Source organism: Emydura macquarii, unplaced genomic scaffold, assembly GCF_026122565.2.
Source record: "Emydura macquarii macquarii isolate MOO-44397 ecotype Brisbane River unplaced genomic scaffold, CSIRO-AGI_Emac_v2 contig_1043, whole genome shotgun sequence".
Lineage (NCBI taxonomy): Eukaryota > Metazoa > Chordata > Testudines > Chelidae > Emydura > Emydura macquarii.
The window spans coordinates 9866427-9883231 of NW_027131180.1; the positions used below are offsets into that span (position 1 = coordinate 9866427).

General features: G+C 37.8%; 1 protein-coding gene across 1 annotated transcript in view; it reads right to left on the reverse strand.

Annotated features, from left to right (window-relative positions):
* Positions 1-16805, reverse strand: part of LOC137150973 (cilia- and flagella-associated protein 47-like) — a 286880-nt gene that overhangs the window by 61090 nt on the left and 208985 nt on the right. The window contains exons 14-16 of the mRNA XM_067545102.1: positions 4804-4963; positions 3717-3811; positions 1165-1326 (exon numbers count right to left, since the gene is read on the reverse strand). Of these exons, the coding sequence (XP_067401203.1) occupies positions 1165-1326; positions 3717-3811; positions 4804-4963 (417 nt within the window). The remainder of the gene's footprint in view (positions 1-1164; positions 1327-3716; positions 3812-4803; positions 4964-16805) is intronic.

Consider the following 16805-nt stretch of genomic DNA (forward strand, 5'->3'; position numbering starts at 1 on the left):
GGTGCAAACTGAGATGTCTGATTGAGCTCCCGTAGAAAATTCAGTTCCGTAAGATCAAATTCTGCTCCTAGACTCACACTGTGTAACTCCCATTGGATTTAATGGGAGTTGTATACATTTATCTAAAAGCAGAACTGTCTGATATGTAAGGGCTACAATACTAGCATAAAAAGATAAATAATTGGGTAAAAACTTAACAGTTTCATCCACTGTGACTTTAATGTGGTAATTGCTAAAGGTGATATTTGAAGAGTTGAGCATAAACAAATTCAGCCCTGACATAAACAAGCACAACTCCCACTGACTTCAGTTGAAGTTGCATCCACTTTCACAGAGGTTGGATTCGGCCCTGTTTGTTCAGCTGTTTGGGCAGAGTTCAAGGTTTTAGGGAATATTGTTAAGTATAAGGGAATTTTGCTCTGAAGCAGGTTCTCAGACTGGCTCAATAGGTGCAGTAAACAAGCACTGTAACCTGTGCACTCTCCTCTTTCTGGGTACTTATAATACGCTCTTCTCCCTTTCTCACTCTAAAATTGCTACTATGAGAGGAGTATGAAAAGATGGCATGTCTCAGAGGAAATTAACTTCTGTCATATCCTGGGCTGATGAGACTAGTGAGCAGCAGTTATGTTTTGTTAAACCTTATTGCTTCTCTGTAGCAGCAGCCCCTAATCAGCTCACATTATTGCAGGTAACGGGCCCAGTGTAGGGAATGTGGCGTATTAACAGAACAACCCACACAGAGATGTCTCCATCCACACCCAGCATATACACACTTACTGCTCATCTCAGGATTTATGCAAGCCATACCTTTTAAATCAATTAATGCTGTACTGCACGTGCTCATGTATACACAAGAACCTAGTGACCTAGTTCACTGGACAGTAAATGGGAAGCCAGCCTCAGACCTGAGACTGGTGATTGGTGCAAAAAGAATAAGCATCCCCACCTGGTTTCCAAGTCCACCTATAACACCCCCCCCCCAGACATATGCCTAACATTATATGATATTGGGGTATTTGTTTTGTCCACTACATAGCAGGGATTTTCTTGCTCTTGGTAGTAAGTCACCAACTCTTTTCAAAGGCAGGATCAGTCTCTAAATAGTGTATTATTTGCAGTGTGCACTATAACTGAAATAACTGCTGCACTGTTCTTTCTTACCGGAAGTAACCTGAACTTCATCCTGGATACTGGGTGTCTTATTTGTAGTGGTGATCGCAACATTTCTTGCTGCTGGCATAGCGGTTGTTCCAGGAACTACGCCAGTTAACAGAACTTCCACTCTCTCCTCCACTCTGTTTCTGGCTTGACAGCATACAACAGCTACAGGAAAGAAGGGATCAATTTTTGTAAAATGTTGCTTTCCTGGAAAATTAATTTTCTGATTTTAACCAAATAACTAAAAATGAAAAGGTGGGACATCTTTAGAAAGACAGTAATACCAGATATTCAGTTACCCCAAATGGGACTGAGGAGCCAGCCTCACTGTTCTTTTCATATTCTCTCTGACAAAACACATGGTAAGATGTTGCTCAATTTATTGAAAAAACATTCTGTGCTAAGCAATTCATTTCCACAGCTGCTTCTCAAATAACCTCCGCAATTTCTTTGCAGTTTTGAAATTTAGAAACTTAGTTTGAATTCATTTGAAAATAAAAAGGTATAGAATCATTTAAAATATTTTAATTGAAAATAAAAATAGGAACTGATGAAAAAAATTCAAAAGGAAGTTAAAAATTGTGGAAACTAAAAAAGAAAAAAAAATCTTAATTTACGACAACATACTGTTGTTCAAAGTTGAAGTTTTAGAGAACCATGCTAAGATTTAAAATTTTGCAACTTGACTTTCCATTAAGTATCAGAAGAAAAGGAATTTTAATATTTAATATGACTTTCTTGAATTCAATAAGTGAATTTAATCCTCCCCTTCTAAAAAAGTCCAACTAAAAGTTCAAAGATCCCAGTGCATAATTCTTCTGCCCCATTGGGCTTATCCACAGCCTGTCCCCTGGACTCAGTCTCTGGACACTTCCTTTGGACAATGATTTCCCATTTACAGTTACCATTGGAGATCTAGCCATTAGCCACTTTTTAGTCAAATATGTGCTATTTTATACAAAGCTACTTTTTACAATCATTTTATGTGGTACTAAGTCAAACATTTCACAGAAGTCTAGTATGATGCAAATAAGGATGACCCCAAAGAAGTACTATCTAATCAAGTAGTACAACAGTTTTGAAGTTTTAACATCACAACCTGTAGTCTGTAAGCAATTTCAGTAATAACTATTTTCAAAGAAAAGACAATATTATCCTTATGTTTAGGATTAGAATTTAACAAGAAAAATAGATCTCTAATAGATTACTTGTTATAGGCCCCTTAACCTACAATTGGTCAGTGGGATGTATTTAATGGGATTTAAGTACATACTTAAAGTACTTAAGTGCTTTACTGAATTGGGGCCTATATTTAGAAAGATAACGTATATTCCATTTATAACTCTGGATTGTGAGATGGAAAGAGAACAAACAGTGCATAAATAATAGTCACCACCTTTAAATGCTATGGTTATTCAGAATCAATGCAAAGATATTGGTGTGAACTACAAACATGTGTTGTGCATAATCTATATGGCAACAGAACCAGTTAAAAATATTCTGAGTTTTTATGACAGCTTTCAGAAATTTAAGATGTAAGAATTTCAAATTATACACAGTAGTATGTAACTTAAGCAATTTATTAATGCTAACATGTTTAATATATAGTTACCATACTTAGTGAAAACCACAGCCTCAAGAAAAAAGATATTTAGCTCAAAATCTGCTGGTTGCACAGTATACCACAATTTTTAAATTAAAAACACAAGCATTCACCTTTGTACACATAGTTTTCATGCTAATGAGAAAAGTTATAATGGTGTCATACTGGGCATAAGCGGAATATTTGATAATATTCTGCTTCACTCCTTTAATGAATAAAAGGAAATTAGTGAGATGAAAGCTGTAATTAATATCGCATTGGCATCTGATTGCAAGTTAAAGGTCCTTAAACAAATGAGAACAATGACAGTACAAATAATATCTATTCCTATTAAGTTCAATAATTTTAATCATCAAGATGTGTCTCAGTTATCTTCACACATTATGATAGGTTGATTTTATTTGCCAAAAGGAGATTCAGTATAAAATTTGACTAGCAAATTTTGAAGTGCCTTTATCTACTCACATGCAGTGCTTTTATGAAGGCTACTAGTGTCTAAAATGAGTTCACAATGTCCATGTTATTTAACATCATGTAATGTAAACCAATTCTGGAGTTATACTGTGATTAAGAAATAAATGTATTTATTTTAGTAGCAAATGATGCACTACTTATTTCCAAAGTGAGCTAAATAAAAAATTCCATGAATATTAGCCTACAGTCATTTAGTGCAAATTAATTTTCACAGTGTTATGGAAAAGTTCATGTGATTTGTACTCTTCTTTCACAGTTAGCTTTAGGATAAGTAACAAAATTCTTCTGTCAGATTTACTCAGTGGATGCTGATTCCAATATTCTGCTCTCCTTATATATTTGCAAAGACTTTCTGAACTTACAGGCTAAAATCGGCCTTCTGTATGCTGCAAGTTCCAAGAGTTACGTGTCAAAAGGCAAGCAACTGTTTTGATTTTATTACAGTTCTTATGTTTGTGGCTTTTCAGCTATTACATACCTGGTGCTGATTTATGTGGCTGGGCTTCAGGGATTCCATTAATTGGGTAGATCCAGCATATCCCATGGATTGCCCCATTCTCTGACATGGTGACGCTGTTTGAAAATTCAAGTAAAATATGTAATTACCTAAGAACAGCTGAGAAACAGATGTTATTGATAACTTAAAACGGTGGCCAAGATGTTCAAACATGACTAGGGACTTTGGGTACCCCACTTGAGACACTGTGACAAGGCCTTCACTTACTTAGCCTAAAGGGGGAAAAAACATGGTAATAATCCTTTCAAATATGTTTATTTTGGTTTGTGGTCAGATTTCTTGAGATCTTTCACTGGGCTCACTTTCTTTTGTGCTTTTATATTCAAATTATCCTGGACTCAAAAATTCTCAATGTGCCTGATTATTTTCCATTGCCTTGCAACTTGTGCAATCACTAATATCTATGCACAGCAGCTGCAAAGTGGATGTAAAATGGAATCAAATCAGAATGGTAGTGTTTTACACCCACATTGCACAGATGTAAATTTATCACACAAGATAGATAATTGAGCTGTCTATCTAAGATATGAGAACACTTGGTCTGATCTGCTCTCACTTATATCAGTGCAAATCTGGAGGCAAGTTCATGGAATTTGGTAGTTATATTAGTGGAAAATCGACAAAAATGGGATCATAATATGGTCAAATACAGCTCTGGTAATTACTTATACAAATATATCAAAAGAATATTTACTAATTTGTTATTAGTTCAAATTTATTTGAAGAATAACGGAACAATCCAATTGTTGTTCATTTACCTAATGTACCCTAAAAGCATTGGCAAGGAATTCTCTTGAGTTTCCAAATTTAAGAAAATGAAAGGCAGGTATTCAAACTGACTGAATGCTACCTACCATTGCTGTTTTTTCTCAGGAAGTTTAAACTCTTATATAGAATTGTTTCTCAGATTGGACAAATTTCTGCCCTCAAAAACACACATGCAATTCCATCTGAAGGCAATGGTCGTTGCATGTGTATATCTGAGGGGAAAAGTTTGACCATGGGCTGAAAACATTCAACAGTGATTTTTTCCTATTATAATAATTACCTTTTCAGTTCTTTGTTTAATTCAGCAGGGTCATCACAGGGCCAGTTTTCACCATTTTCCTTCACAACATGAACAATTACCACAGCTTCATATAACTTCATTGTATCAGGCACAAACAACACCGGGATGTCCAGTTTACCTTTTGGAGGGAGTGGGATTGCTGTAAAATAATACAACAGTTTGTCACTAAGGTGGAAAAGGCATATTTTGAAGCTTTGAAAGTCATTTAGTCGCCTTCTATTTATACATGATCTATTCCACAAAATATTTAGTTTGTACTTTAGTATAGAGGACTATTTCCTCAATTATAATGAAATTAATTTTAACCTTGTATTGTAAGTAGCCAAATAATATAAGATTGCTCACAATGAGATGTACAAATGCTTTACTTAAAACCCCAGCCTCTCAAGACAAGTGCTTGAAAATCCCAGCTCCCACTTAAAAAAAAGTTGCTAGTGCTCATAGTTGTGAAGAAAAGCTTGCAAATGTGACCAGAAAGCACCTTGCAGGCTCAAAAACCAGGAAGTGAATAAAAAAAAAACCCAAATATGTATTTTAAGTCATGATTTTAAGGCGATCTCATGATCTTTTGGGGTCTGACTCATGAATTTTGAATGTTTGGGTTTAACAATACTATAAAGAGCCTAACACCATGTGTAATGATCAAATCAAAAACAATCCTTTATAGCTGTCACATCTATACATGGCTAAACTATTGTTTTTCTTATTTGACTTCATTTACTGAGAAATATTTTGTATGAGAGGAAATAATTGGTACATTTGGACAGGTAACTGAACAATCTAAATTACATAAAATAACCTTAAAAACATGCTAGAAAATATGATAAATGTTTAATATTAATAACCAAAAATTTAAAATAGCTATTAAGATCTTATTTGATATTTTAGATCTAATCTGTTAACATCACACTTTAAATTATTTTACACTGTGTTTTAAGTTGTGCATCACTTACTTTGACAACTATTTCCTTTAAATGTGTTTTAATGTGATTTAGTTCCATGTTTGCAATTGAATTTGGTCATTGTATATTTCATTCTATGTTATAGGTTGCATCTCTTCCAGAGCCCTTGTTTGTACCACCACTTTTTAATTCTTGATCTCCTTGACATACTTAGAAGCCTACAGTGACACTGCTTTTATAGAAGTGGCCCAACTTGTGGTGAAAACAGACTCTAAACACCCCATTTAGTATTCAATTTTGGAGAAACAGCTTTACATAGATTCACAGATTTTAAGGTTAAAAGACATCATTGTCGTCATGAGTTCTAGTCTGAGTTCCTGCATAGTACAGACCATAAAATTTCCCTGAGTATTTATTTTTGTTTGTTTCTTTGTATTTGTACTATAACATATAGCATTTTCTATCATAAAGTGGTAAACTTTCTTCACTGTCAGAAATGCTCTGAAATTAAAAAACACATCATTAGGATAAAGGTCAACAGATGGACAAATTAGGTTTGAGGTTTTAACAATTGAAACCTAAGGTGGAACATTCAGATTCTGCACAGGGTGCTTTATACCACTGTTTTGAATAATCTTTTGATTAGACAGAAATGTTTACCTACCAAAGTTTTATTTGAAATATACAAACTGTAAAAATGGTATTAGTTTTCCAGCTTTCCCAGAAGAAAATCTTCTAAAGAGGGTAATCTGAGCATGACTTTCATTTCAGTAATAGTAATATTTTATCCAGAGAGATTCATGTTTAATCACTTCAGTGGTAGTACCTTTCCACTCCATTTACCTTGATCTTTTCTCTGTAGCAAAGCTGTTAGAAATGTTCTGAATCTAGCAATGAAATAAATACTTGGAAAGAAAGTAGCAGTATACATTCTTTTTCCTACTACTCCATTAAATGCTAGGTTTGAACCTCTTCTAACCTGTTTGCTAAATACTGTATTTTGTGTTGTTACTAAGGTGGCAAAGTCAATTACTCAAAATTTAGAAAATCCCAGAATTAAAGTTGTCTGTGTGCAACCTTAATTCAGCCTCTTTGTGTGCATGCGTTACTATACAGTCTTTAGTTACATGATCACATACTATTTATTTGGCAGAGCCCCTGCCTCATTCAGTGTACATTACCGACTAAGAGGCCTCATCTATGGACCAGGACCCCATTGTGTTAGGAATTATATGAAGTGTGTAGTAAGGAGTCCCTGCCCTAAATATATTTAATTGTCTGTATCAATAATGTTTATCAAATAGCAGTTAGGGAAATTAAGTAACTTTTTCATTTGTAATTGCTTAATTTTTGTGTATTCAGAATGCAGTCAATCATACTACATGCAATTTGTCTTTGAAATTATTTCTTTAAAATATTCTGCTAACATACTTTCATAAAATTAATGCAGCTATTTAAACAATTACTGTAAATTTCTTCTTCATATTCCATCAATAATGAGTAGCAAATGCTTAATAAGGCCTTAATTTTTCCAAATGATGCACATTTGTAGACTCTTGGATCTGCACAGAGTAGAGTTGCCACATGTGAAGTACAAAAAAAACCCCGGGATATCCAGGATGATCCTGAGCCCATAACACTAGATAGCTTGCAGTGTGTCCTGAGCATCCTTACAGACTTCCTGGAACATCTATCTTAAAATAGAGATGGACCTGGGAAAACCTGGACAGGTGGCGAGCCTATAGTCTCATTAATTTCAAAGTCCCATTGGCAAATTATATTTTCCCCAGAATTCAGACTGAATTTTGTTGCGAAAAACCTTTTGAAAGAAAATACTATTCTCAGACAGAATCCATCAGTTTTGACGAGGTTTGAAATGACTGGGTTGGTGATGATCATGGAACAGTTCTTCTAGAAACTTCTGAGTCAAACCTCATTCTCTAAAGTTTTCTGAGGCTATAATGCTTTCCTGTGTTCTGCCTATATCGCAAAAGAGGAAGTTCTCTGCTGTACTCTGCCCTTCTTGAGTCTACTTCTTTAGGGAGGTTAGGATCTGCTGAGTTTTATCCATGCATTTTTTGTATTTTGACTCGTTTTTCCCTCTGGTTTCGTCACAGTTGACTGCTCAGCAAAAGGACTCGGAGAGCAAGATAAGAGTGGCTAAGCCCTGCCCCCTAGTGCCCTCTTGACACCCTTATAGCTCTCCCTTGTCTTTAAAGCACTACCTTCCACTTCTGATTGGGTATTTAGGAAACTAGCTAACTATTCAGCTGCTGCAGTGTTCCTGCAGCAACCCCCAGAACTACTTCTCAGCATATAGTGAGTGAGTGTGTGTGTTTGGGGTGGGGGGGAATTTCAGTACACCACAGCATAACAGACTCAGTTGCAACTAGCTGTCTGTACTAGTAGCTAGGGATATCTGAGTGAAGTGGTGCCCTGGCTATGTTTCCTTCCCCTGGCTATGACCTTTAGGCTGGTGGCTACAAGGTGAGTATGGCATACTGTTGCTACACCAGGCTATACTATCTGGAAAATCTCCAGCTAGCCAGTCAAGCTACTTTTATGGCCCCTTTGCATTGCCAGAGCAGCCAGGTTGAGGATCTGGTCCTCTAGATTTCTTTAAAAAAAAAAATACATTGTTTTTTTCCCCAAAAGCTCCAAATTAGGTAAGTTTATTTTTTATTTTCAGTTATTTTAATGTATGAAAAAATCTGAGCAAGTTTGGAGAATTATGCTGTGTCTGACTGTGTATATAATAGTTAATTCTGCTTGTTAAAGAACACGTCTGCTTCTTAAAATAAATATTGTAATGCTGGATCTATGTGATTGCATCTTGATCTCAGTTTAGTGGAAAAATGGTCATTAAACACCACAGACTAATTTTGTAATACCACTGCTAAATCATGATACGGCTTAATAAACCTTCTTATTATAAACTATTTATAATGACATAATTCCTACATTTCCAAGTTTCCTTATGATTGTCAACTAACCAACTGGTCATTAACTGCTAGTGAAGATTGATTGCCTTATAATTTTGTCTTATTAATAAGATAGATATGAAATACGTATAATTGCAAAAAACATACACTGTTTTATGTTTCTCGTCTGTCATTTTACTTTGTGTGTAACTGCCAGCAAACACTGCATATTAAGGACTTGTTCTGACCTCTTTCTCTAAGTATTTATATTGTAGTAATTCCCTGCAGCATATAAACACCTAATATCCATAACTTTTTCTACAGAGAGTTCCATACATTACACCTTTAATTAAGACTGCTTTGACGCACTCTCTAATGACCTTTGATCTACAGTTGCATCCTATTTTTATTAGTGAGGGAACAGAGATGGTCTTTTGTAATCATACCCTCATCCATTGAGGGTTTTGAAAATTGGGAACAGACCCTTGAATTGGTTTAGATACTGAATAAAAAGCCAGTGTAGCATGTATTAATTTACTAGTTCCACTTAGAAGATGGGCTGCTGCTTTCTGGACCAGTTGAAATTTGTATCTACTGTGTCAGCCCTACATAGGAAGCACTGCAAGAACTAGCCTTTATTGAAGAAATTAAGGTGTGAATCACTATGGCCATGTTTCTTCTATGAAGACTGGATGCATTTTTTCTTTCCAGGTGGAGGTGGAAAAAGTTGTTTATAGCCATTGCTGCAGCTTGGAAATTTAGGCATATGAGGAAAAATTCCAGATTATGCAAAACTCTATAATCTAGGGATGAATATCCTTAGAGAAGTGGACCATGGATTCCTCAAGATCTCTTAAATGCTTCCTCTTTCTTACTGATTGCACCTCTGTCTTGCCTAAATTGAGTTTCAGCCAGCTGTTAATCATCTGGGAATACGTTTCTTCACAGCACTGACGTAGGCAGGTCATGGTGTGGTTCAGCTTTAGAAAGAACTGTATCATTGATTTATTTCTGGCAATTGTGCTTGCAGCATTTTAGTATGTCTTCCAATGGTTTCCGTAGATGATGAACTGGAGCCTTGTGGGATTCCACAAGGAAATGCTGTGGGTGGAGAGGAGCAGCTGTCCATCACAACCCTCTGAGATATAATGAAATAAGCAGAACCATCAGACAGCAAATCTCTCTCTTCTTGCTAGGTTCCCCAGAAAGGTTATCATTACCCACCCCAGAATCATCTGTGTTGAAAGCAGCAGATAGGCCTGCTAAAAATCAGTCATGGTCGTCTTATTGTCCATAGGAGCTCAATGTGATTGGCACTGTCTTTGTGACACAGTCAGAATCTGATGGGCGAGAGGATATGAACAGAAGTTAGATGCTGCTGGAGGTGGTTTGCTAATATCTCCTCAGTGAATTCACTCAGCAGGGGAGGATTTCAGATCAGGCAGTTAGCGAGATATTGCCAGAGCTCTGGTAGGTTACCTTCCCTGAGGGATGTATTGACGATACTAGTGTGCAGAAGACCCATGTGCTCTTTGCTTGCCTTCACCTGCAAAAAGAGGCAAAATTCTGGCTCACATGTGGAGGCTAAGACTTCCCTTGGCACTTTCCTAGTGACTGGTCCATTGTTAAATGGGGAGAGTGGATATATATCAGTGCTTTAGGCTGATTTTTACTGACTCTGTTGTTCAGGTGCAGCTGCTTCAGCCCCTCCCCCCATGTTGCAGTGAGCTTTGCCTGGGGACATGGGTGGGTAGATATAGCAGTCTGACTTGCCTGTTCTACATGGGTCTCTTGCACAGTTGGGTGTTGGTTTATGTAAATGGAAAGAACACTACCCAGGATCCATCCATGTGCATTCAAGGTGGGTCATTATGGCTGGTCTTGTATCTTGCTGGGAGATTGCTTGGGAAAATCCCTCTCTTGCCATTCCAGTTTTTCATTCCTGGGCCAATAGGTCACAGGTTACATCCACTTGTATGTGGAAGTGCCCCAGGATAAGATGACTAGGTGTCTGCAGGACTCAGCTTGAAATAAGTTTTGTCACCTCTGTGGTGAACTTTTGGGTGGTCTATATATCATTAGAATTTCAATGCTGATTATTGACTCTCACATCAGCCAGGTGCATTTTAGCGCTTGGGTTTTCAGGAGTCTCCATATACCTGAGGTTAGCTGGGGAGATGATGGTAACTCTTCCTCACTTGTCACCACTGGATTCATGGAGCCAACTTCAGAGAGGCATCTTCAGAGAAATTTAAGTTTGTGTAACTTACACTATCTTCCAGCCCCTTCAATACACATTATGCTACAATTCCTGAGTCTGGCTCATTGAATCTGATTGCAAAGGAAACTATATTGGTGCAAATCATATGCAATAAAGAAAGGATAATAGTTAATCCCAGGAAGGTTTAAAAGGGTGAAAAGTTAAGTTAGTCCTCATCCTACTTTACCTTAAAAGATTTTTATATTATCTGCTGGCTCCTCAGCATGTAAATACAGCATCTTAAATTCCCTTACACATTAGGTAGAGTGTGTATAAATAGGCATCACAGAGTTTAACTGTGTATAAAGGAATCTAACGTTCACCACCTTGCATGTCATTTCTGAGTTTGGCCCATAGTGTCCCCTTCCTCCCCAAACGGCTGTTTGCTTCCTGAATTGTGGTAGCTTAGATCAGTCCTTGCCCCCTGTGGATGCCAGTGGGGGGTCTCTGATGTCTGTGTTTCAAGTCTAGAATGTGAGGCCATATTTAAGTGATTGTTTTTAAGGATGTTCTTTCCCTTGTTAGAAAGGTGAAGACAGGACTTTGTAAATCAGACCTTAACCAGTGATACACAAATGTCTATTTCAAACTTAGAAAATAATTGAAATTGATTTGAGAAGTGTTGGGGTTTCTTTAAAAAAGGAGTTGTATGAGAGGAAGAATAGATGTATCAAGTCTTTACCACTTATTTGAATGATTTCACAACACTATTACAAACACACAAAGGACAATTTTTTAGAGACAGGGTGTTTATAAGCTTTGTTTGCCATTTCATGACTCTTGCATTTCATAACATTTGTACACTTCTGACAAACTTTGTGACTTATTTAATTTAGAACTTTAAATTAGAAGGGTTTCTTTGTGGTACTAAAGAATGGATACAAGTTAAATAATTGCTATTTAGATTAAAACAAATGGATTGAGAACAGAGCTCAGTAATTAAATATGTAGTTTTCTTTAATGCAATTTATTTGGTTTTTAAATGAAGCCTGTCTAAAAGACCAGGCATGAGCTTTCCTATTCATTTATAAAATTACCCTGGTCTAACTAATAGCCTACAGTACAGTTGCTGCTGAAATAAAAAACATTGTATGACAGCAATATCTATTGCCTTTATTTATCATAAAATTGTAGTAATAACTAATGCTACAGTACATAAGATTCAAACTCATTTAAAAAACATATTGCCAAATATAGTAGTTCATTTCTCTGGTAATAATAATAGCAAAGAAAATTACATTTTTAATACTTTAACTTTTAGATAAAAATATATGAGTAATAGAGGTTAAATAATAACGAGCACACTCTGGTTTAGGATAAAGGCATAATATCTTACTGATGGTCTTTTTTCATCCCCAACACAAGGTTACTGCCTGATATATTTTAGGAGAAAATCCCCAGACTTCCATGCCATATTTGAGGAGCCAGGTTTGGTGCAGGAATGTTCTGTGCTGGTGAGGGGAAGAAATAACCTCCCAGGCTGTGTAACCTCAGTTGAATTGCCCACCTACAATTGCATATCTGTAACTAGGCTACAGTGATTCCCCTGGAGTGTCTCCTCAAAGCTGCTATGGTGGGTTTTACAGGATTCCAGTCTTAGGACTCGAAGCTGCAAGCTGAGCAGGAAAGAGGTAGAAGATAACTTCTCCAGATGGTGGGGTAAAGACAAGAGGTCAGAGTACAGTGCAGCAGCTATATGTGGGGCACAGGTCAGGATGGAAAATGGAATGGAAACACAGAGAACAATAGGCAGCAGGACTGAAGAAGCAGAGGAAAAATGGTGGAAGGATGGAAGGCATGGAGGAAGGTGGGTGGGTCAAAGGAAAGGATGGTGGATGCAGGCTTGTGAATGGGTACTTAGACAGCAAAGTGTGAAAGATACTTATAGTGGGAATACTTAGTCAACATTTTCTATTTATGATTTAATAGTAGGTTCACTACTTTTCTAAGTCCAATTTTTATCAGGCATCTGGATGGGGGTGTAGACAAAACCTTGGAACACTGTATATAATCTTCATTTCCCTATTGATAACTATGTTGGCTGACTTAAAGGGGTCCATCTTCCTACTCTGTGCACTCAAGTAATGGCCTGAGTCATAGGCCAATGAACTCTATGCCCATTGACTTCAACAAGCTTTGCCTTGATGGCTAAGAGCACTGGGAAATGAGAGATCTCTCGCTCGCTCGCTCTCTGGAGTGCATGCAAAAGATCACTTGCTTTACTCACATCTGTGAGTAAAGTCACTTGACATACATATAAAAACTAGGCAACTATGGATCCACATAACATTGGCCCCACTTTTCCCCCAGCCTGCTCCTGACTCCCAAACTCCACTGTATAAGAAATTTCCAGACATCTGACTCCAGAATACCAACGGTGTACAGACCTTACAGGAGTAATCCAAATTATTCTCCCTTCAATAAACCTATCCATGCTGGTTCATTTGGAACCCTACACAGCAACAAATTAGGGGGCAGGACTTGTTCCTTAGCAAACGTGAATTGAATATCTGGTCCTGTCAACAGAGAGAAATTGAGAGGTGATGGCATCAAACAAATCTACCAACACCTGACTTTCTGTCTGAAATCTAAAAGAAATGGCAAAATAACAACCACACAGACCTCTCTCAGCTATGGGCTGGTCTACAATGCAAGTGTGCAGCAAGCCAGGGTGTGAATCTACAGTAAAACCATGACAAGCGTTCATCCCTGTAATCTCATTTTTAGACCAAAATACACACTGAAATATCTTGAATTTGTGGTTTAAAAAAACTAGCACTTTCAGTTCTGGTGTAATTGAATTTTTGACATATGTCAGATATATCTTTTCTTATTTTTTAATGGCTATTTTTATTTTCATTTTAAACTTTTCTTAGCCATAGGTATCTCTTCTTATCACTGACTACAGAGTGAAATTCTGAAGCTATAGAAGATTTTAATAAAAATATAAGCAAAATATAAGTATGGTGAAACCAGTAATGACATTGGTATAGCTGCATCTTTTTACTACTTGTAATCAGCCAAAAATGATACAATTTATGACAAGTAGCCATAAATTGTATTAGATGTTAATTATCAAAGAAATCAACTGTATAAAAGCAAATCTTCTCTGATTTATTTTTGTTATGTGAATGGTGAGGGTTGCAAAGATTACTCAGCACTTTTGCCCTTTCCAAAGTTTCTTCCTTGACATAATTCATACCCTCTTGAGACAGCCAAGACAAAAAAGTTTAGCGTTTTTCTCTATTCTATGAATTTTCTGTATCTATTTCCCTCAGTTACATCATTGTTGAGTCTTGATTGATCAGTTCCCACATTTGGGCAAACATGAGTTTGCAGTACAGCCAGGCTGGTTTGCATATCATATTCCAGGGTCCTTATAGTACTCCAGTCAGTACTCCACTGAAACCAAAATCTAAGGCTGATGCATGTCTTAATGATGGTAGTAGACTTTTTCTACCTTTCTGGCTAGATGATTGAAGATTTAAAAAAACCCTCTCTCCTGAAAGGGATTTTTTTTTTACCCTTGATTACCCCACAAAACTATCTCTGTCTGTGCTGTTGTAAGTCTTTTTGTCTGAAAGCAGTTCGATAATCTATTTCTGAAAATATGTGTTTTGAAAGGAGTCTCTGAGAGCAGACAGATGACCTTCAGAGATGCTATGACAGCTTTTCATCTACTAACTTTGAATGTGGGTCGCTTAATCAACTTCTTAGGTCTACTAGAAGATTTTTAGAAATTACAATATTGCATGAACCAGTGATCTGGATGGCGAATGGAGTAGAATCAGGAGATATCTGTGTGGCCTGTCATTATTTTAGGCAGCTCTTTATGGAATAGTAGAAATGGAATTTGTAAACAGGTTCATATACTGTCTCTCTCTGTGCAATGTGTTCTTGGTGTCAGGATTCCAACACAGGCAGTCAGAACCAAGGGTCAGAGCAGGGGCAATACTGAGGAGGCGGGTGTAGTCAGGTTCCAGCCCAGAGTGGACACCCAGGGTTACAGCCTGAGTCAGGTTTCAGGTCCAAATCAGGAGGCAAAGCCCAAATCAAGCTAAGGGTTTAGGAGCAAGGCGTTGTCTTGGCAGATACAGGAAATCCATACTGTTGCCTGGACACTTCCTGGAATGTCCGTTTGGTTCTCTGCCCTATATAAACCTATCAAAAGCCAAAGGTTTTGCTGCTTATCAGACCCCTTGAGGTGGGATTTCCCATGGTCTGTGTCCACAGCAGGTCACAGACAGTGGAGCTAGCTGGTTTTGGCTGCTGGCAGCTCTGCAAGCCTGGGTTCTAGACCCGCAGGGCCTTATGTTTGGATGGCAATCTGAAGAATAAATCTGATGATCATGACAGCTGGTACTGAAAACCCACTGTGGAGCTCCTTAAACAGTGACACAACTGAAGAAACAGCAATTTGCTCCCAGATAAGGCATTAGCAAAAACATTCTGCATCAAGAAATTATGATGGGGTGTCAAGCTCCATTTCTTCCTTAGAAAAACCTTTGGTTTTTATGTCCAAACTTGTCATTCACTCTGACGTGGTCCCTGCTAGTTCTGTCAAGAGAGAAAAGTGATGTTTTCCAACAGTACCTGTATATGGTATGTGTGTCTTGTGTCCACAGCTCTCCAGACTGCAAGATGTTCTGTCCTGAACACACTGTGAAGCAGTCCCACATACATCTACTTTTGTTGTGGAAAGGGTCAATCTGATTTTGAAGCATCTGATCTGGCTATTTATGCATGTCACTGCTGCCCAGTTATCATAGCAGGCAAAGATATATCAATTTAGACTCACAACCACAGGCCGGAAAAGGCTAACTCAACATCCAAAATTTAGAGCCTGTTGGAGCAACTGATATTCATTTGTTGCTCCAATGGAGTCTATCAACCCATATAAAAAACAAAAAATGTAGGCACCCCAGTCTCAGAGACTGGTCTCTGTAAGTGAAACATTGGGATATTATAGAAGAGAAAGAATGGAAGAAAGAAAAGGGGGAAAAGAAGTTTCTCCCAGTGAAGAGAGGGAATGCCATTTCACACACCAGCAATGACTGTCAAGATGTGGCCCTGGTCCATGGGAATCACTGTCCACATAGCCTGTGAAATGGCCCAACAGCACAAGATGGTTCTGGGTGGAAGAACGGGAGTAGCATGAGAAAAAGGTCAACAGAAACTGGAATCTGCCAGGGGAGAGGAAGCATTTTCCCAGGCAGGTGTTCAAGATAATGTCCAGATGTGGGAGTTACTGGATGGGAATCCAGTAGGAACAAATGAAATTCACTCAGACAAGTGGTAAGATGATTTCACCATTTTCAGACTAAGTTCAAATCTGGGACAGTTGGAGAAATTTATGGGTGGAATAAGTCTTATGCTCCTAAAGCTCATACCACAGGGCTTCAGCCAGACACCTGCAGAGGTCAGGAAGAGATTTTACCTCCCACCCCCAGTGTACTCTGGGGGTTTTTTTTTATCTCCTTCCTCTGAAGCATCAGAGATGACCATGACAGGACATGGGACGCATGACTGCGAGGGCCTGTGGCACCAAGCAGTCTCTCATGTGCTCAGCTGGCAGACATCTGCTGGGGATCTAACTGATCACCATGTGTGGAGTCTGAAAGGAATTTTTCCCCAGGTTAGATTGGCAGTGACCTTGGGGATTTTTCGCTTTCCTCTGCAGCATGGAATGCAGGTAATTTGCCAGGATTAACTATCTATATCTTACTTAGCTACTTAATGGAAATCTCTTCCCCAGTCCTCACTTGATGGTATCTGAAAGGCAGGGTGAAGAAGTGCAAAATTAAATTGGCTTCTTCTTTAATATGTAGGAGATAGCATATGAAGCCAGGATTAAGAAAGGCGAGAGTGATTTCAGACATAGGGATAGAGTTAAATGAG